Source organism: Saccopteryx bilineata, chromosome 2, assembly GCF_036850765.1.
Source record: "Saccopteryx bilineata isolate mSacBil1 chromosome 2, mSacBil1_pri_phased_curated, whole genome shotgun sequence".
Classification (NCBI taxonomy): Eukaryota; Metazoa; Chordata; class Mammalia; order Chiroptera; family Emballonuridae; genus Saccopteryx; species Saccopteryx bilineata.
Genome location: NC_089491.1, coordinates 323,444,181 through 323,464,678, shown reverse-complemented (window position 1 = coordinate 323,464,678; position 20,498 = coordinate 323,444,181). Strand labels below are relative to the sequence as shown.

The following is a 20,498-nucleotide window of genomic DNA, read 5'->3' as shown; positions in this document are numbered from 1 at the left end:
GCCCTGGCTTAGCTGACTTGGAAAGATATGAATGGTTGGTGTTGGTTGGTCAGGAGCCACTCTGTCATCAGTGCCAGTGGATTAGATCAGATTTCCACTGAGATTTTGAGATTATTCATCAATGCCCTTGTGAGCTGAACGTAAGAAAAGGCCAAAATCATCCATGCAAACCTTGCAATATTTCTTTCTGGTTCTCTTGATCGTCAGATGGTGTCAGTGAAAATATGACTCAGGGTGTTTGCCGTCAGCTCAGATCGTTGGCAGAGTGCATTTTTCATCGTTCATATTTGGAGTCATGTACCCAGAGCCACACGTCTGAGATGTAGATTTTCTCTGAGAAAGCCTGCTTCCGCCCACGGGGCTACTGCGCGCCTTGCGCCTGTTTTTGTCGCCTACGGCTTTCTAAAGACGAGGCTTTCTCCTGGCCACAGTGTGCATTCTAGCAAGTCAGTGGACCCATCTCAGCTATGTGGTTCAGAACCCCCCCCCCCCAGCAGCTCCTGACTCCTCTTGCGGGGCAGGGGGTGCAGAGCACCGAGCCCGGCGGTAGCCGGCCTCCTGCGTCTGTGCTCACTAGCCCTCCTCTGAACTCAGCTCTCTCATCCTGGAACGAAGGTGCTGGGTCCAGGCCGGCCCCTCTCAGCATGCACAGATCACGGGGTGAGCACATCCCTGAGCCCCCCTTCCCTTCACTGGAGTCATACTACGTTAGGAACAGCCTGTTTTCTGGTACATGGAACTCCCCACATGTTCAAAATGGGTTCCCACCAAAGGTATCCAGGCTCTCAAGTCAGAAGCTTGCAGTAAAATGTAAAGCAACTAATGTGTATATACATAGATTATTAATTTAATTTTCTCTATTAAAATTGACATACTTTTTTGCTAGAGTGCATCTTATACCACCCAGTCTGCTTTGTTGTGGTCATATTGTTTAAATTTGCCTTTCTTTATAGCATGCACATTTATTATTTACCTTATTGGGCACCTTGTACTAGCCATCAATGAAAAAGGTGGTGAACAGGTTGAATGTTGTCAGGTAACAGCCACGTGGAGCCGACCGCCTTGCCCCTGCTGGCCAGCACCTGTCCCTGAGCGGGCAGGCTTGTTCTGTCAGTTCCGCTTGTGGAGTGGATAAAGTCCACAGGTTTAGTCTACTATTTCCCAAAGAGAGGGCCTCTTTAGAGACTTACTAAATCAAAATCTCGGGGTGTTGTTCCTAAAATTCTGTGTGCATTGCAAACTTAGATGCATCAAGGCTTGAAAACTTAGTGGCTCAGGTAATCCATAGTTCCTGATTTTTCCACAAGTATTAGGTAAGAAGAAAGCCAGGGAGACATTATTTGGGGGAGAATACAGAAGGGTGAGTCGAGAGCCTGAGGTGTTCCTGGGTGAGGACAGATCCAGAACCTAGGTAAGAAAGGGTGAGGGGGACATTGCATGAAGTCCTACTAAGTGCCAGGTGTTGTGCTACACACCTCGCATGCATTTTCTCTGAGCCTTCATTTTCTCTTATAGAGAAGGAAACTAAGGCTCTGGAAAGCTACTTAAGTTGCCCAAGATGTTGTGGCCTGTAAGTGGTAAGCAAAGCAAATTGAATAAAAATAAAAATGGAGTCCCTGGCTGAGTAGCTCAGTTGGTTAGAGCGGCATCCTAACATGCCAAGCTTGCAGGCTGGGTCCCCAGTCAGAGCACACACAAGAGACAGTGAGTGCATAAATAAATGGAACAACAAACTCATGTTTCTCTCTCTCAAATCAATGAGTAAAAATTAAAAAAAAAAAATTTTAAATCCTAACAGAAATCCATACTTTCCTACTATACCACTTCACTTCCTGAAATTTGGGGGAGGGAGCACAAGGACATGGGGACATGTGGGATGAGGTGCCCGTACAGTGGGGAGGCGGAAAGCGGTCAGGCTCCACATTCACCCACATTTGGCGCAGCTTGCCTGACTCCCTTCAATTACCAGCCCTTCAGGTTTTGGAGAGCATTGATGTTAACAGTCCCTAAGGAATGATAAGCTCAAAAACCAGTTCAGGAAGATATTCCTATGGCAACAAGAACAAGGAAAGACATTTCTCCCTAGTCTTCAGTGGGAAAATGAGAGCTCTGATGTCTAACTATAAATACTCCCCTGGACGTGAGGCTGTGCATGTGACATTCTGCAGGCCATATTGGAGGCTGGGCCCGGGAGCTGGGCTCCTGGGAGGGGTATCAGCCAGTTCTGTGTTATCTACTCTGGTTATTGCCCCAGGCATCCATAAATCAAAGAAGCCCTTAAGTCTGAGATAGGTTCATCTCTAGCTAAGGAATGCTGCTGTCCTCTCAGAGTAGCGTCTGCACCTAATCACAGGCCACTTTCACTGGTTATGATGGAAAAGCCTTGACCTGGACCAGAGGTCACCCTGAGGTCTCCTCATCAACTAGAAGAAACAAACACCCCTCCACCCTTCCCCAGTCAAGTTCAGAAAACAAGTGGAGTCCCCCGGTTGTGTAGCTTGTCAGTCTGCTGAACGCTGCGTACCTGGCTGGACGCTGCGTACCTGGCTGGACGCTGCGTACCTGGCTGGACGCTGCGTACCTGGCTGGACGCTGCATACGCTGTGTACCTGGCTGGACGCTGCGTACCTGGCTTGCAGCTGTAGACTGTGACGGGTGTGAGCCTCCACATGTCAAGGGTGTTTTCCACAGAAATCATATGTGGCACACAGTTCAGAACCCAAGAGAACACAATGCAAACCGTGGCGTACAGAGATGGGTGTTCTGCACGTGCCCTTTGGTGTGGCCAGGTTTGCAGAACCTCAGAATGCCGTGACTGTGACCTGGTTCAAAACAAGGAGGCAACATGTGAGCAAATAGTAAGGGGTGGACCTTATTTTGATATAAATGTATAACTCTCACCAGGATATCTTAAATCCCTCATTTTTTTTTTAAAGGAACTTTCAAAAATTGATCTTAGAGAGAGAGGAAGGAAGGAAGAGAAAGAGAAACATTGCTTTGTTGTTTCACTCATTTACGCATTCATTGGTTGGTTCTTGTATGTGTCCTGACCAGGGATTGAACCCGCAAACTTGATGTATTGGAACGACGCCCTAAACAACTGAGCTACTGGCCAGGGCCAAAGTCCCTCGTTTCTTCACAAATACTTATTGAGTCCTTTCTATATGCCAGACACTATAATAAGCCCATGAATGCAAAGATGAGGAAGACAAACTCAGCCCATGCTGTCCTGGCCGCATAGGCCTCCCAGTCCCTGTAGATGAGCCAGGTGGCAATGGTGGGACCAGCCCTCAGCCTGGACAGGAAAGTGGTGTTTCTCAGGTTTCAGTCCTCACTCCGTTGTTCTATTACAAGGTCTTACATTTGTTGTTTTGAAAAAGTTACTCCTCCTTTTCTGCTTTGAGACTTATTATAGATATTCATGAATTGATATCTAAAAAAATGCTAAGACAGCTAGACCAGAAAGGAACAATATGAAAAAAGTACTTGTGAGATTTATAAGTCACCGTTTCATAGTAATTGATCATGTTGTATGATTAATATTAATTATTAACCGCAGATCATCTTTTCAAAGTCTTAGTCTCTATTATCTCCTGACATCCCTACTGCCCCAATAGCTGGCCTTCCTTAATTTCAGATGCTAAGGCCTCCTCTTCTGCTTCTCCTCTCTCAGCCATGGCTCGAATGATTCAAGCAAGTTGGCCCCAGGCACTGAGGATGGCTCCATGGCCTCACCTCAGGTGCTAAAATAGCTTGATTGCTGAGCAACAGAACAGTGGCCCCAGATGGGTAGAGCATCCCCCAGTAGGGGGCTTTCCAGGTGGATCCTAGTTGAGGCATATGTTTGAGTCTGTCTCTCTGCCTCCCAGCCTGTCACTTAATGAAAAAAATATTTGCTTATTACATGCCTGTCCCACTAGACTCTGACTCCGTGATGGCAGGAACGACGTCGGTCTGGTCACCATGGGGTCCCTAGCTCCTTCATGCAGACATGTGTTGAGGAATTGACTGACAAGATATAAATAGCATAAAATGCCTTCATCAGAGTGTTAGCTGAGTTTCTAGTGGTGCCGGGGCTCCATCACAGCTTACGGATAGACTGTGGTCTTCCACAGGCACATCCCGACTGCTCCCACTGAGCACGTCTCCACTCACCACTGATTACTGTATAACACACAGCTTATGAAAATCTCGACGTAAGCCTAACGTAAGTGTTAGATGGAATGTCCCCTGATTTCAAGTGCATCAGTGGAGCATTTACAGGGTGCCGCTGGTGCTGGATGCCCATTTCCCGGGATGAAAGAAAAGGTCTCCAACACAGCAGCAGTTTATTGCTTTCCACCACCACTAAATACTCAGTTCTCTTACTCACGGGGAGTGGGGGCGTGGCTTTCAACTGACTGTTACCAGTGGGATTACTAGGTAGCTCATCCGATGTCATTGCTAACCCAAACAAAAATATTTTTCCGTCCAATTCTATTTTGTTAAGGACGTGGTCTGTGAATCTGGTCTATTTTCAGAAGATAGACTTGCTAGCATTTCTGTACTTTTAGGGTATACTACAAAGTGCTCTAATTTGAATTAAATGACAATGACAATAAGAGTCAATTTGTGAAAATTTAAAATTAAACAAAAAAACTGTTTTAAAACCAAAGAAAACTTCTAAAAAAAAAGGGACAAAATTTTTGTTTTCTTTTTTTGAAGGCTTTGACATAATTTCAACTAACAACAAAGAATTTACCAATTAGACATTTTTTTAGAAATAGAGAAAAATTCATTTCTAATTACCATATGAATAATGTGTTATAGACAAAAGAACGATGTTAAAGTACTTTAAAATAATGTATTTGCTTAATTCATCTAAGCCTTCCCCATGAAAAATATTTTGTGTTTGCGTGGTAAATCTCCTCTTTTTAAAAACAGGCGCTTTTGAATGCATAGTGTTTCCTATTCCTAGGGGACGAGCCCTGCCTGTGGATGAGGAGACTTTGGGGTTACCCATTGCTGCCTATTATTATTTCCACTGATTACTAATTGGATAGTCGTAGACAAATTAACTTCTCTGGATCTCTTAGGATGTAAGATTCACCTAGAAATTCCCCTGGTTCCTACGATTCAATAGATGAATGAATTGTTAATTAACTTCACTCTGTTTGCAATAACAAACCTGAACTCGATGTCACAAACTCTAAGGCTGTCATTTTAAAATCTATCATATACAAATGTGCCACATTTTTTGTATATGTTTTCTATATATCAAGTGAGATCATTTGAATAGAAACAGCCATTTTAGCTTGTCACTCTCACCATTGTGCCCAAGAACTGGGTGACTGCTCCCTGGAGAAGTGTCTCCTCATTTGACGGGGGAAGGCTGATCTTAATTTTTCAAAATTGTTTTAAAGGTAATATTTAATAAATCAAGAAATATATGTTGGCCACCTGAGCCCTATGCAATACATAGAAGAAATATAAGACTTAACTCCTGTCCTTGGGGAGACAAGACGCATGAGAAATCGTCAGCTCTTTGTAAACGGTGTATGAGCCCTATTGCACGGCAGGCATTGTGGGACTGAGGTCAGCTGAACGTGCAGCAGTCAGCAGAGCTCTGGGAGTACGGATTCGGCCAGGAGCTTGAGGGGTGGGAAGGTTTTCAGTCTAGTGGGGGCAGAGGAAAGTCCGGGCTGCAGATGAGAGTGACTCTTATAGTCAAACAGTCTACAGGTCTGTGATACGAAAACGCCACTAGAGTGGGAGGGTGAGAAGATGGCCTGATTAGAGGTCACCGGTGGGGGCAGTGGGAAGTGAACGTGGGTGGGCTGATTTGTGCCAGTTAGGGAAAGCCGCAGAGAGTCTGAGCTCAACGCCTTTAATCCCATGATGGCGTGTGCTGATGTGATGGGACATGCTCTTCCTGTGCCGGTCCAACTTTCCGAGCTGTTATGAAAACACTGAATAAAATCATCTGAGATAAATGGAGACACGGCCTTCCCTCACTTTGCTCTGCAGTTGTTAATACAAGGCAGGGTGAGCCTTGTGGGGAGATAAATGTGCGGTCTCTAACATTTGCTCTTTAACATTCTTCTCTTCCTGAGATAAATCTGTGTCGTTAATGACAACATGTAAGTCAAGCAGAGGAGATGCAGCCTATTGGAGGACGGGCTTAAGTGAATGTTGCTTTACACCCTAATGGTCCACATATGGGCTCGGTCAGCCTGGAGTGGCAGGAATTTCCAAAGACACGGGCCCATCCGCAGAGAGCGCGAGAGAGAGCGCCTTGCTCCAGGTCCCGGAGGTGTGAGTCTGGGAACTATTAGCAAAAGCTCCCCATCCTCCTCGGCTGTCAGGAAGATGCATGTCGGTGGAGACAGAAATGTTTTTGCACTGGGAACCCTGACTCCATTATTAATTTTATAGCTCTGGGGATGAGATGCTTGATTCTGTAATGTTCCCTCAGCATTGCCCCACCAAAATCACATGATGTGGTCACACATTTACATGATTTAGCAACTCTGATTCTTCATCCTCCTTTTTCCCATGCCCATGTGAGTTCTTGTGTGGATCACGGTGAGGAGGGCACCTAAAGAAAGGAAAGGGGTGGGTCTGGTTGGCACCCACACGTTCCTCTGGACTGCCTGGGGCTTTCTGACACAGAGCCCAGGCAAGCCATCTCCTGACGCTGCGGTGCGAAGCTGACAGGAGAAGGTTGGGCTCGCTGACCTGAGTCTGCAGCCCTGTCTGGGGACCGAGACCTGGTCCCAAGCAGGCCACTCTTCACAAACAGGAAGCAAAGGGAAGTCAGGGAAAAGAGCTTCCAACTTGTCACTTTCTCTTCAGAGAACTGAATAAATTAAAGTGTCGTAAGCAATAACATTTTTAAGCAATATGAATGATTTTTTAAATGAACATATTCAGTGGGAAGTATCTAAATATGTATTTATCCTTTTAACATATCCATTTGGGAGACAAATGATAGTGCTGCCATTACTCAATGACAAAACTATTTTTAAAATTTCTCTTTTGAAATATATGCAGAGCCAGCCACACACAGGCTTTTGTAGATAACGTACATCTATCTGTCCATACATTTGTTTGTATAGATGTAGATTACCCTTTGACCTCTAAAGATGAATTGGGATTTTGGAAACGGCTGAGAGACTCTGAGCATGACGTCTAGAGGAGCCAGGCGAGCGCCGGGCTGTTCTTCCATTCTTGGTGAGATAACGATTGAGGCCATGAGCTCTCCTGAGACAAGAGGTTCTGCTTAGCAAGGGCACGTCCCTCAGTCTTCAGCTACGTCCGCGTCAGTGACAGACGTTAGAATCACCTTGAGGGCACTCTGTTTTGGAGCTGCCATCTCGGTATTGCAGGGTAGTCAGTCTTATTCCTCAAAAAGGTGACAGGAGTATAGATACAAGAAAACACAGTGTACGCTGTGAACACCGTGTTAACTAGTGCTGCTCACTTTTCCACACAACTTGAGGTGTCTTCTTTGTCTGCAGTGTGTCATGAGCTGGAGAAAAAAGGTCCCCTCCAAAAACGTGACATATCGGGACCTTCACAGGTTCTTCAGTTGATAAAATAATGGAAGGAAGGGCGGGAACGTGCTAACCCAGGTCAGTGCTGTTACACGCCAGCTGCTCCTTCAGCGGGGCGTCAGGGCAGAGCTCCGCCCAGGGGCTGAGGGTCACGTGGGAGGGGCCCGAGCCTTCACATCCTGCCCTGCCACCTGCTGGCCCTGTGATCTTGGGCAAATCACTTAGGCTCCCTGACCCTCCACGTCCTCATTTCCAGAATGATGGTAAGAATAATGCTTTCTAAGCTTATGAGAACTAAGTGAGATAATGCAGCAAATGCTTATCACAGGGCCAAGCCCATGCCAGGGCTCTGTAAATATTGACCCCAATTATGAACAGGAAGATGAGGAATAGGGTGAAAAAGAAAGTAGAAGAGAAGGAGGGAAGAATGAGGGAGGAAGAGATGAAAAGAAGGATGGGTGGACGTTTGAAAGCGTGAGAACTGTCCCTCGGGACACAGGCTGGCCGGGGCAGCTGGCTTCATTTCCCAGGTGTTCTTGGTGTGGCCTGGGCAGCAGCAGTGATTTAGAGAAGGACCTAAAAATATCTGTCCCAAGGATTCAGAACTAGGCAAGTGGAGAGACCATGAAGGTCAGTGGCTCCCTTTCAGAAGAGCGTGTGCACACATGCACATGCTTAATCTTCATTTTTGTCTTTTAAGAATAACAGTAATGCTTTGAGTTTTGAAAAGGCTAGTGAGAGGTTGCTGAGACAGTATAGCCCTATAGCTATCAATTATAATGAGTCCTTATTATAATTCCAGTGAAGGAAAGCAATACAAGTTTTCTACAGCTCTGCCCTTTGCAAATGCTCTTTCCATCAAAATGGCTGTATATTCCACTCAAATGATAGCACGTGTCAAAACTGCCCTTCTGCCCTACAGTCCGTCATTAGATCTAATAAGATCCAAACCCCAAAGCAGGGCCGTTGGCAGCCCACCTCAGCCTCTCCCCGGACCCCAGCCTGCCCCTCCCCTCCCCAGCGGCCCACTCCTGGCACTGCCCACACCTCCAGGGGCCCATTGCCACTTCAGATCTACCCACAGCTGTTCTCCATCAGTGGCTGTCAACCTTCAAGAACCCCTCTCACCCTCCCCCTGTGTCAGGGCCCTCTCTGTGCCCTGCTGGGGCAGCCGGTGACAGTGGTGTGTGCAGATTATCCGTGTTTCCCGGCATTCTCTAAGTGGTCACTGAACTTCCGGAACACCCGTTGCCGGAGCCTCCGCCTCTTTTACTGAGCCCACTTCTGGGGCACGCCTGCTCGTGGCCATGTCCTGTGGGCTCCTCTCAGCTCTGCTGGGCTGAGGTTGCTTCATCGAGCTGTCCCGTTCAGAGTCCAGTTCAGTTTTCTGCATATGGGAGACAGAAACCAGCATGACTGTTACCCAAGGCAGCCTAGTCACCAGCTCAGACATCCTCGGGCTGGAAGTCACCAGGGAAGAACACCGAGTTCGGTGTCAGGAAAAGGCCTCGAGCTGCTTCAGGGGTGCTGTCTCCCTGTCCTGCCCCCGTGCCTCACAGCCCCACGGGGAGGATCACTCTGATCACGTGGTAATAGATTCGTTCATATTTTGCTAAGTGCACGTCAGTAGAAGTGAAGACTGTTGATTGGTGTTGAGGGCTTAGGAACAAAACATGAAAAAGTAAAAACTTAGAGTCACCTCTGGGATGGCAGGGGACATTCCACACCCACAGAGGTCTCCCTCACACCCATGGCTTCAGGGTACACCTCTGAGCAAAGATTTCCTAATCTGCATCTCTGTTCTGACCTCTGTCCCAAGTCCTCGAGGGCATTTCCAGCCAACATTCCTACCTGGACAACCCAGTCACAGCAAACTCAGCGTGTGGAACACTAAATTACCGTCTTGCTCCAAGCCTGCTCCTCCCTAGCCAGGCCCACTTCAGAGAATGTCACCAGCATAGGCTCAAGCCAGAAACCCGCGAGGACGTCTTGGCTTGTCATCCTCAGCCATCCGTCCAATGAGTCACCGCATCCTGAGGGTGCTCACCTCTCCCATGACCACCAGCACGGTCCCACCTGGGCCGCATCAGGCCCTGCCCGGAGCACTGTACTGGTCTCCACCTTACCTCTTCGCCTTCACTCTGGCCCCTTCACTCCACTAGAGCCCAGCACCAATCCTGATTCCTCTGCAGCGTAATCGTGTTGCCCTTCCGTGTGAGAACTCTCAGTAGCATTCTGTTGGCCTGGGCTCAGCGTGTAAGGCCCCTGCCACGGCCTTGCCCACCTCTGGCGCTTGTCGCTTGCCTCTCTGTCCTTTGAACGCTGCATCCCGGCCGTGTTCAGCACCTCCCTGCTCCTCACATGGTTCCAGGTCTCTGCCATGGGGCTGCCTTCTCCCCCTTCCCCATCTTCTTGTCAGTGACATATAAAATGCACACAGCAAAGCGCACATGTCCCATGTGAACAACTCAGGGGGTTGTCTCAAATGAGCACACCCACGCCACAGTGCCCAGAGCAAGAACCCGAAGAGGACCGGTGGTCCAGAAGCCTCCCTCAGGCCCCTCTGCACTGCCCCCCAGAGAAATCACTACCCTGACTTCTAGTAGCATAAACTAGTCTCTCTGCTTTTATACTGTATGTAAACAAACACCTACAGAATTGGGCCAGACCCCTCCAATAAGTGTAGTGGCCAGAATAACCCACGCCCCGCCTCCAGCCTCACCTCGCCCTGCGGCCCTGCTGCTTGGAAATCGCCTCTGCTCAGCCTCCCCTGTCCCCTCTAACCCCACTCTCAGTCCACCACCATGCCGTCCCACAGAGGGCACCGGTACCTCCTTCTTGTTGAGCCAAGTGAACATTTTCAGCCTTGTCCTACTTGGCACCCCCTGCCACCCACCCTGTAATTCAGTGAGCGGGAGGTTCTTTCTTGCCTGGAATGCCTTTCTGCCTTTTCTCTGCAGATCTATTCGCTGTTTCAGTCCTCTCTCTAACGCCACCTCCTCTATGAAACTGTGCTGTTAACAGCTCCTCTTCTGATCCTGTTTGCTCCTATTAATATGAATGGAAATAAATACTATTATAGCATGCTTGGCTCACTTCCCCTAGAACATAAATTCCTAGGGCTAAATCTTTGTTTTGTTTGCTGATGAATTTTAAACTCCCAGAACTGTGTCTAGCACACAGTAGGTACTCAATAAACACTTGTTCGTTGAAGGAATGGTTAACATGTACTGAGCACTTACTACGCTGGACGCTTTCACGCATTATCTCCGTCCACCCTCACCATGGCCCTGTGAGGAAGGAACTGTATTTATCCCAGTTTTGCGTGGAAGGAAACTGAAGCTCAATGAGATTAAGTAGCTTGCCCAAGGTCACACAGCTGATAAATGGCAAAGCTAGGATTTGAGCCCTAATTTGTCCAAGCCTTAAAGAGCCTCGCTCTACCATCTCTGGGCTGTGTCTGCAGTGCCGTTTTGCACAGAGCTTTGCTGTGGGTTAGGGCAGGTCTTCAGCGATGGACAACCAAAACCTGCCAGCAGCCAGCACACTGTCTCCCATGTTTGTGTTCACTAAATGTTTATTGACTTAAAGACTGGGTGTGCTGTTAGGAGGCAGCACTTGGCAGCGAGTCCTTTCTGCACAATCAGTAATTCCGAGCTCTGTCATGACGGCTGCCACATGCCCGGGCCGGCCGCTGCCTCCTCTCACCCTTTGTTTCTTCAGCACGCTCCATCCTGGCTGACCCGCCCGCCACCCTGACCCCGGCCCTTTGCCATCCTTCCTCTGCTCGTGGAACTGCCCGGCCTGTCTTCCTGCTGTCGGGGGCCTGAGCACGCAGAGCGAGTGCTGCCTCCCTCCCCTCCACTTGACCCCGTGCCCTGCGCGAACCTGGCCGCTTCCCTGGCTGTTCCTGACAGTCAGGGCGACATGACATTCGTATAGATAACAGGAACACAGTGCAGACTGCGGTAAACACAGTCACGAGGCACTGGAGGAGTTACGGAGAGGGAGACATTCTTGGTTATGTGATGGGGGAAGGGGAAATGAATTAAGTCACTGTCCATTCCAATAGAAGTTGTTTTGTTTTGTTTTTTAAATAAGGAGGATAGCTTTTCTAGGTTTGTGGATCCTAGGGTTTTTGTCAATTTCTCGGATTTGTCCATTTCTAGGATTGTTGATATCAAACAGTAGAAACTGAGGTGCTTTAAGCTAAAAGTGGAAATTTATTTTTTTCATTGATTTGAGGGAGAGGACGAGAGAGAGACATCAACTTATTATTCCATTCAGTTGTTCCATTTAGTTGTGCACTCATTAGCTGCTTCTCGTATGTTTCCTGACCAGGGATCAAACCTGTGACACACTATTTACTGAGCCACTGAGCCAAGGCCAAAAGGGGGAATTTATCGTAAGGATACAAAGTTTCTAGGAACCCAAAGGTTGAAGTGCATTCAGACCTGGAGTGCAGATGGGAGTGAGACTAGAAATCAGTGCAGGATCCAAGCAGCTGTCTCCACATCTGCCTCGTTCGTGTCTGTCCATGGTCCGCTAGTCCACAGAGCTCACTGTGGTGCACGGCTGCCGATGGCCCCTGAGTTTATACTTGGTAAGACGACTGTCTCCATCAAAATCTCACAGTATGTGAGTGTTCAACCACTACGCTGTACACCTGAAGCTGATACAGAATAACGTCGAATGCAAATTGTAATTGGAAATGTCCATCACAGTTGGTTCTCTCGTCTGATAATGAATGTCCTTGTGACAGAGTCCTGGGCGCTTCCACAAAACAGGGCAAATTAAGAGGCCTTCTATCTGGGGTGTTTGTTTTAAGGAACAAATACAAAAATCTGAATTACCATTTAGCAAACGTCACCCTAATTAACTAAGATGGTTTCCAATGATTTTTCTTAATACTTTAATGGGTTTTTTATACCAGTTATGTTCATCAACGGCCTACATTCTGGCTTCCACCGGATGCCTCACACTCATCCTGGTGGCCTAAGACCTCAGCACGAAACACACGCCAGGCTGGGCGTTTCTCCCTCCCCAAGGCCCTCAGGTCTTAGGCAGATGACACCACACCTCCCCTTCCTGGCCAGAGTGCCGTCCTCTTCCTAACAGACCTCAGCAGCTCTGCACCCCGACAAATTCCGAGAGAGCTAACTTTGGCCACCTTCCTTAATGTGGTTTGAGGTCAGGAGAGAGGGGACTAGAATAGATCCTTCTTTTATTCTGATCCAGCCTTGCCCATCCAGTGACCCTTCCATCCAGGCTAGGTGAGGATACGCTGGAAAGTTTATTGAGCTCAAGAGTGGGAACGCTGGAGTCAGAGTGCCCGAGGCAACAGCAAAGCATCACCCTTCCTGGACATGGCCCTCTGGGCACCACGATGTCCCCTGTGGTGGCCCCAGAATTGGTGGTGCAGCCCCAAGCTATGCTGGGCAGGGGCAAGGGCCCCACTTTGGAGGGTGACCCTGCACGGCTTCCCCTCCCGAGGCTGGCCCACCCACCCCTTCAGTGACACTTCCCCACTGTCTTCCAGGCTCCCTGGGTACAGCAGGCCGCGTGTGCAACCTGACCTCCCGGGGCATGGACAGCTGCGAAGTCATGTGTTGTGGAAGAGGCTACGACACCTCCCGCGTCACGCGGATGACCAAGTGTGAGTGCAAGTTCCACTGGTGCTGTGCCGTGCGCTGCCAGGACTGTCTGGAGGCCCTGGACGTGCACACGTGCAAGGCCCCAAAGAGCGCTGACTGGGCGGTGCCCACATGACCCCAGGAGAGGTCACTGTCCACCTTCCCTCCCACAAGGACTCCATTGGATCTGCAAGGACACTGGGCCTTCGGGTTCTCTCAGGAGGCATGTGGCCTTTGTCTAAACAGAATCCTCTCCTCCCTCACTGGGGGCCCCAGGACTGGGGCCACACGCTCCCCATAGAGCATGCCTGCCCTCTCCACTCCTGGGGCCTGGGGCACAGCTCCTCTTGGTCATGACAGGCTGTTGGAGGGTGGCATGTAGGCCTGGATCTCTGTCTCTACCCACCTGGGCGGTTCTTCTTTCTAGAGCAGTTGGCCTGGGCAAGAAAGAGTGTCTCAAAGGAGTTTTCTCTGTGTTTTTCAACAAATGCTCGAGTTAAGTCCCACCCTCTCTCTGGAGGGTCACGTAAAGAGTGCGGGACTGACTACCATGGCGTTAACTGTAATTTTTAGAAAGACCAAGTGAAGCTTTTGCCTGATCCAGCAACTTCACAGACTCCAGGGATAATTGGTCATCACCTGGAGAAGGGTGGCCTTCAATAAATTTTAGGTTTAAAATACATATATATCAAAGAATTTGTTGCCATAGTAAAATCTGGTGTGACAGGTGGAACTGTTGTCCTTTGGTACAAGCAATAGCAAAAGCCTCAGAGAGTGACTGTTTTGCATGACTGCTCCCTTGATAGAAAGAACTTTTAGGGAATGAGACTTCATTCTCATTTAGGATCTGAAGAGAGTTGGAAAGAAAATTGACAATCTGACAGTATTCTGTTACCACTGGGTGAAGATGGAGGGAAAGAACTGAGCGAGCAGAGTGTCAGAGAATGTGTCTGTGCAGACAAGGCAAGAGGAAGGGGCTAAAACTGCCTTGTGGCATGATGCACGTGACCCGTGGAATTCAGTCACCAAATGGCCTTGGGATGACAAAGCAGGAAGCCAGAATACTGACAGAGAGGCTTCCGGAGCTAAGTCACGCCTGGACAGCCTCTACCATACGCAGATGCTGGAAAGGAGTTGGCACATGTCACAAGAGTGTCAGCTAGTACCCACCAGCCTTCAAGCACATTTTAAAGACCTGTCCTATGTAACTGTGTTCATTTGATGGTTCCAAGGTGATGACATGCCATAGCCTAGAGCAAATGACACATCGCTTTGCTTATAGAGTTGCAAAGGTAGCCGTAGCATATTATATTGCAAACAAATCATAACTTGGAGACTATATTTAAAAGAGACCCAGCTGTAATTAAGGGAACGTCAATATGCAAGATGTGGTTGGCTTCTGCCGTGAGCTAAGAGGTGACATCGGGGGAGGGGGGACAGAGAGGCTGCCGCCCTGTTTGTATTGTACATGGGGAACAATGAGATATACGAAATTACTTCTCATCCCCTCCTACAGTTAAGTTCTGTTCAAAATGTGACCTCTTCACAGAGCTGTGCTGACTAACAGGATGTTGCCTTGTTCCCTTACATGCATCTTATGTCCCATTATTAACCCAGCTCGTTCTTTATGACCTTGGCCTTCAGTTTCTCTATTTTGGCTTCACAGCAGGACAGTCAGACTGAGGCTGGTGGGAAGCAGGAGTCCTTTGTCATAAGTGATGTTTTCCACCTGGCCCTCTGAAAGATGACAGCATTCACCTTCTTTCCCTCCCTTTCAAAACCCCAAAGTGGCTCTTCCTTCTTTTATCCTGTGGGCTCAGAAGGAGAACAGTGAGGTGTGACAGCAACTGCTCCGAGTGGGGCTTGTCAGGGTGGGCACGTGGGCTCAGACCTTTCACACTGACGCTCGCTGTGAATGCCTTCCTGGGGCGCAAAGGGACTTTCACGAGTGCCAAAGCCATGAGCCCTTCTTCTTATCGGATGAACTTGGAAACCATAAATGCAGGGATGTGTTTAAACATAGAAAGGTCCTTAGAGTTTATATCTGGGAAACTGAGGCTAAGAGAAGTGAAGATGTCTGTGCAAACACCAGCCATATCCCCATACTCCATCACAAGCAGAACCACCCTCCAACACTATGGAAGACAGTTAAGCACTTTATCTACAGATGAAACCAGGTTGTCTCAGGATCAACTCAGTACATTCTAAATAATTCTAGCATCCAAAGGCAATGTTCATTTTTTTTTTTTTTTTGTATTTTTCTGAAGCTGGAAACCGGGAGAGACAGTCAGACAGACTCCCGCATGCGCCCAACCGGGATCCACCCGGCACGCCCACCAGGGGGCGTCGCTCTGCCGTGACCAGAGTCACTCTAGCACCTGGGGCAGAGGCCAAGGAGCCATCCCCAGCACCCGGGCCATCTTTGCTCCAGTGGAGCCTCGGCTGCGGGAGGGGAAGAGAGAGACAGAGAGGAAGGAGAGGGGGAGGTGTGGAGAAGCAGATGGGCGCCTCTCCTGTGTGCCCTGGCCGGGAATCGAACCCGGGACTTCTGCACGCCAGGCCAACGCTCTACCACTGAGCCAAACGGCCAGGGCAGTGTTCATTTTTTTAATTTTTTAATTCCTGGGATGTTTAGACCTGACTTTCTTTTTACACTGAAATGTATCCTTCCAGATAAGGAGCAGGGGGCAAGTTGTATCCATACAGAAACCTGCATGAATTGTCCTTATTTGCAGGGAGACTCTGGTGGCCATCTGCACTAGCAGCAGGTGTGGTCACCACACAAGGACATAAGGGAGTCAGGTATTTTTATCTGTTCTTACTTCCGGAAGACGAAATCTCCATTATTTAAAAAAAAAATTGTAAAAAAAAAAAAAAAAGGTGAAGATAATTTCAAATTCACTTTTGTTAGCTCCTAATAAAAATGGCTATTCCTTGATTCTAAAATACACTAAACTCGTGACTCTCTGAGGCTTTTAAAAGAATGTGTGGCATAGATTACCCCAAACAAAATGAGAGATTCTGTTTGGGTCAAATCCTTACAAATTACCTCCCAGTAAACAATCTTATTATAAATTGAAGTTTGTTGGGCCCAGGATGATACCCATTAATTTTCTGCAAATCTTAACAAGTTCCACACGATAGGAGATAAAGATAAAAATCTCAGTACAAGTAAAATCTGCACGTGACTCTGAGATGGGTTGTTTTCTTCGGTAGTTTTCCTCCACGAGTTAGTCTGCGGCGCAGACTGGTCTGTGTGCCGTGGACACACAGGTGGACACACAGGTCACGGCACACCAAGTCACAGCCTCCGACAGCCTGCTGCTGTGGAGCATTAATGCCCTCCTTGCCTTAGGAGACCACTTGACCTCAAATAGCTCCAGCTCGAGCCCAAGAACCTGCAGTGCCATTACCACACTTGGCCTGGCTCTGTGACCCTTGGGGTAGCAGTGGAAGGGGCACCGAATACCCCAGAACACTACCTTACACGAGTGTCACAAGTGAAGTGAGCATCCCAGAAGGAGCTACCGCTGGCAGTGTGGTCTGCGTGGGGCCAGGAGACGGGAGGGGGTGGGAGGGACCAGCAGGGAGCTGCTGGCGTGCTGGGCTGGGCGTGGTGTGGCAGAGGCTGGCTTTTCCAGCTCTCATTGGTGACCCCCACCTGCCTTCTGCTGTCACCCCCCTGTCCCCTTCCAGCACTTTCTTCGGGGCTCAGGGCCTCGGGCCCTTGTCCAGATCCCTCTATACCTACTACGTAGCCCTGCTCGAGGCTGCCAGCATTAATTTTAAGAGACGTTTCCAGTTGTCACAACCACATTCCTATTTATTGGAGTTGTGATGAGCTTGAACATACCAGGCACCATATTTCTTTTTCAAAGAAGACAGCTTTACAGTCAGAAAATCTACCTTCACATTGACACTTCTTGGTCTTGTTAACTTACTAAGGAGTCTTCCAGCGACTGTGTGAGCCCTACAGTGGGGCTCTCTCTCCCAGAAGCGCCAGCATGAGGCATGACCGAGCATGCACTTGAGCTTGACAGCATTGTCAGGCCGGGATCTTGTTATGACTTTTCACTCATTCAGGGCTGGCCCAGGGCTGGCGTCGTCTCGCTCAGCTGAGAACATTCATCTCTCCTCTTGCCCACTCTCAAAATAAAGGCTCAGAGAAGCGTCCAGTGGACCAGAACCAGTCTTTTGTATCTATTTACTGTACCTCAAGCTGGGTTTCCTTGTCTTAAGAACAAGAGACATACTCCCAACAAATAGTATGAATAGACATACTCCCAATCCCAAAACTGGTAAGCAGCTGTGTCAAGCCTGGGCTGCCCTTCCGAAAGGCAGTGTGCTGGTGGAAGCTGGCAGCCAAGTGTGCTCACGCTAACCTCATCCTCACCTAAGCAGAGGGCTTTCAGTCATCCATGAGTATGTTCTTTACATTTTCCTGGAGATCAGCGAGGTGACAGGTGGTTTGCAAAGCCCAACATGATCGTTATTTTTCTAAGTCCCTGTTGTTCCAGCTCTGGGGTTTTCCCCTGATATTCACATGGATTCCTGTTTAACCAAACCACCCACTGCCACAAGCTAATAAAAGTGTCACGCAATTGTTACAAAGAACTATTGTTATTTACAGGTCTACATTTTCTGTGAAATCAAAACATAATAAAGTAAATTTTCAGTGTTGACTTTGTTATTTTAACCTTGCGATGTCTTCCCAAATCCCCTGGTGAAAAAAAAATCCCTGCAGGTTGTGGGAATTACCCACTTGTCTTTCTGGGGGCCACACTTAACACAAATTGATCAAGAAGTATCTATTAAGTTTCTAAAGGCTTTCAGGGAAGACCATTGATTTATCTCACTGATAACTACCCTTGTGAGCTAATGGGTAAGACCTACACTCTGGACTGACAAATTATTCCTGGTGTCACCAGGTAAGGACATGGTCCATCCATGGCAGCTAGGCCCACCCCGATGGCTTCTCTGACTATTGCTTTCCATGTATGTGCTTGCTCTGGGCTGAAATGACATTTTTCCAGCTTGATTAAAACAGGCAGAACCCCGCACCCCTTCACTGAGATCTGTGCATCCTGGTGTGTGTGCTGGGGCTCGCAGACAGTGGAAGCTCGGAACCCGGTAATGAACTCTCCCCAGCGAAGGAAACCCATCTGTTTTCTCCTCTTTGATGACCTGTGTTTTGGGTTGACCTAACTAAGCCAGGTACTGACTCTGCACTTCAAGTGCCCCAAGGTGGCTCCATGGTCAGACTCTCTCTGTCCTTCTTAAGATTCTATTGTTCCAGAAACTCCCATAATCAGATGATCTGAAGAAGAGGTGGTGTCACACTTGTCTCTCTGTGTTCTGCAAAGGGCATTTCTCTCAGACATTTTTGCCTAAACATTGTCAATCAGATTTCCGTGTTACCTAGCCCTTTGGGAGAGAGGGCTGTTCTGGACATCGTAGGATCTCCAGAAGCAACCCTGGTCTCTATCTATTAGATGCCAGAAGCAATTTCCCTGTTCCCCAGGTATGACAACCCAAAGTGTCCCCAGATCTTGCCAAATGTCCCCAGTGAGGAGGAGAAGAGGTAGTAGTGGTTCAGAGTCAAAGTGTTCCCAGTTGAGAACTAATACTTCAGTTTAAGTTGTCTAAGCAAATGTGAGTCATCAGCACCTCTGCCATTTTCATTCAGAAACACTTCAGTGGGCGTCTTAGTTTAACAGGATGAGTTCTCAGTACTAGTGTATCAGACAAGTCGGGAAGGAATCCTTTAGAAAGGTTATAGTCATAGGACCCCTCAGCATCGTGGGTAGATGGAGACAGGCTGAGACTTCAAACTCACTTAGGCCATGCTGCATGTCCTGGGAAAGTGGGAATCAAAGCATGGAAGTTCAGCAAGAAGAGGCAGTAATGTGGTTTCAGGAACTGGCAGCAGAATTCTTCTCAGGAACTCCTCAGTTTCACAACACTCAGTGGGAAAAAACAAGCCCAAGATATGGCCTGGAAGGTGGGGGAGTGAGACTGTTATTGCTCTGCCTAAAATGAGTATCCATTCCCTCATGCTGTGATCTAGTTCTAGATACTATATAGTATGACTGATATCTGATCAACATGGTCAATTGACCTTAAACTATTTCTGGACTTTTAGCTTGACTTTGTAATTTCCGAGTAGTGAGTGACACTCTGAAAGCCCCTGTCATTGAATCACAAGCTCTGGATTTCCCCAGGCCTCCCACCCAATCCTATTGAAATAGCATAGCAGTCTTTCCCAAGTTCCGCAGAAGAGGAATCACATCACTGCCCATAAACCAATTCAAATAATACATGATGGTGATGCAGCCGGTATCTACTCAGCCACGTTGCTCACACTGTTGACTTCAGCAGTGGTTGGGAACCTTGGGAAACCTATCTGTAAATGCCTAGGAGTTTGTGTTACGGGTAGAAGTCACACATAAGCTGAACAGCAGGAAACACAGAAGACAAAATCAGAAATGGAGTCTCTAAACATCTACCCACCCACATAAACTCTGGCATCTGCCCCTTGGTCATTATTTCCCCATAGTAACAAAGACTTCATGAAAGACCTTGAACTCTGAGTCCTCATCATGGAATCATGCTTAATCAAGACTAAGAATTTCCCAGTCTAAGAATTCCACTAGAAGGAGAAAGGATTAATTTTCATATATCTCACTGTAACTAGAAACAATACCTTAACTTCTTAGCAACTCTCATGAAATAATAAGTAAACACTGGTGTTTTTTAAGTATTTCTACCAGCTCTTCGAGATTTTATGAGCATCATGATTCACAGACGAGAAAGTTCCCTCTTCCACTGGATTAACTCGAATAAGAATTACTCAGTAGACTGTCTATACAGACACACAAATTTGACTTCTTCTTGCTATTAACCATTCATTTCTGGGTGATTTTTCTCTCTCTTTTTTTTTTATGAACTGATTAAACAGTTTCACAGAAAACAAACCGATCTTGGTCCTGGAGTATTTTTAGTTTTATTAAGTCCAGCTGGGTTATTTCCTCTAAGGCAGCTCATCCTAATTTCAAGAGAAGAAGTTAAGAAGAAATAAAGGATCTGGGATATGGTCCTGCAGGCTTAGCATATGAAGTTACTGTCACATCACGGGGGCAGCAGGCCTTTGGAGACAGTGGAGTATCACTGCCACCACCCAGCTGGGTGTCAGCATGAGTAATGCAGGGTGTCTTGATCAAGCTGTTTGGTGCCATGTGTTTAACATGTGCAGAAGTATCTTCTCTGTTTAAGTCTTAATAAAGTTCAGTTTTACCAATTTTAAAAAAAATTGGGTCAAGATGATCCCTCT

General features: G+C 47.7%; 1 protein-coding gene across 2 annotated transcripts in view; it reads left to right on the top strand.

The window, feature by feature from the left end:
* WNT2 (Wnt family member 2) overlaps positions 1 to 17,793 on the top strand; it is a 65,580-nt gene extending 47,787 nt beyond the window's left edge. The window contains exons 5-6 of one of the 2 annotated variants that reach the window (XR_010729438.1): positions 13,075 to 14,189; positions 14,221 to 17,793. Coding sequence is in view for 1 of the 2 variants with exons in the window: in XM_066262169.1 (XP_066118266.1) it covers positions 13,075 to 13,304 (230 nt within the window). In the remaining variant the exon portion in view is untranslated. Of the gene's footprint in view, positions 1 to 13,074 lie in introns of both variants that reach the window. The other variant, XM_066262169.1, reaches the window with a different exon arrangement.
* The last annotated feature ends 2,705 nt before the right edge of the window (positions 17,794 to 20,498 follow it).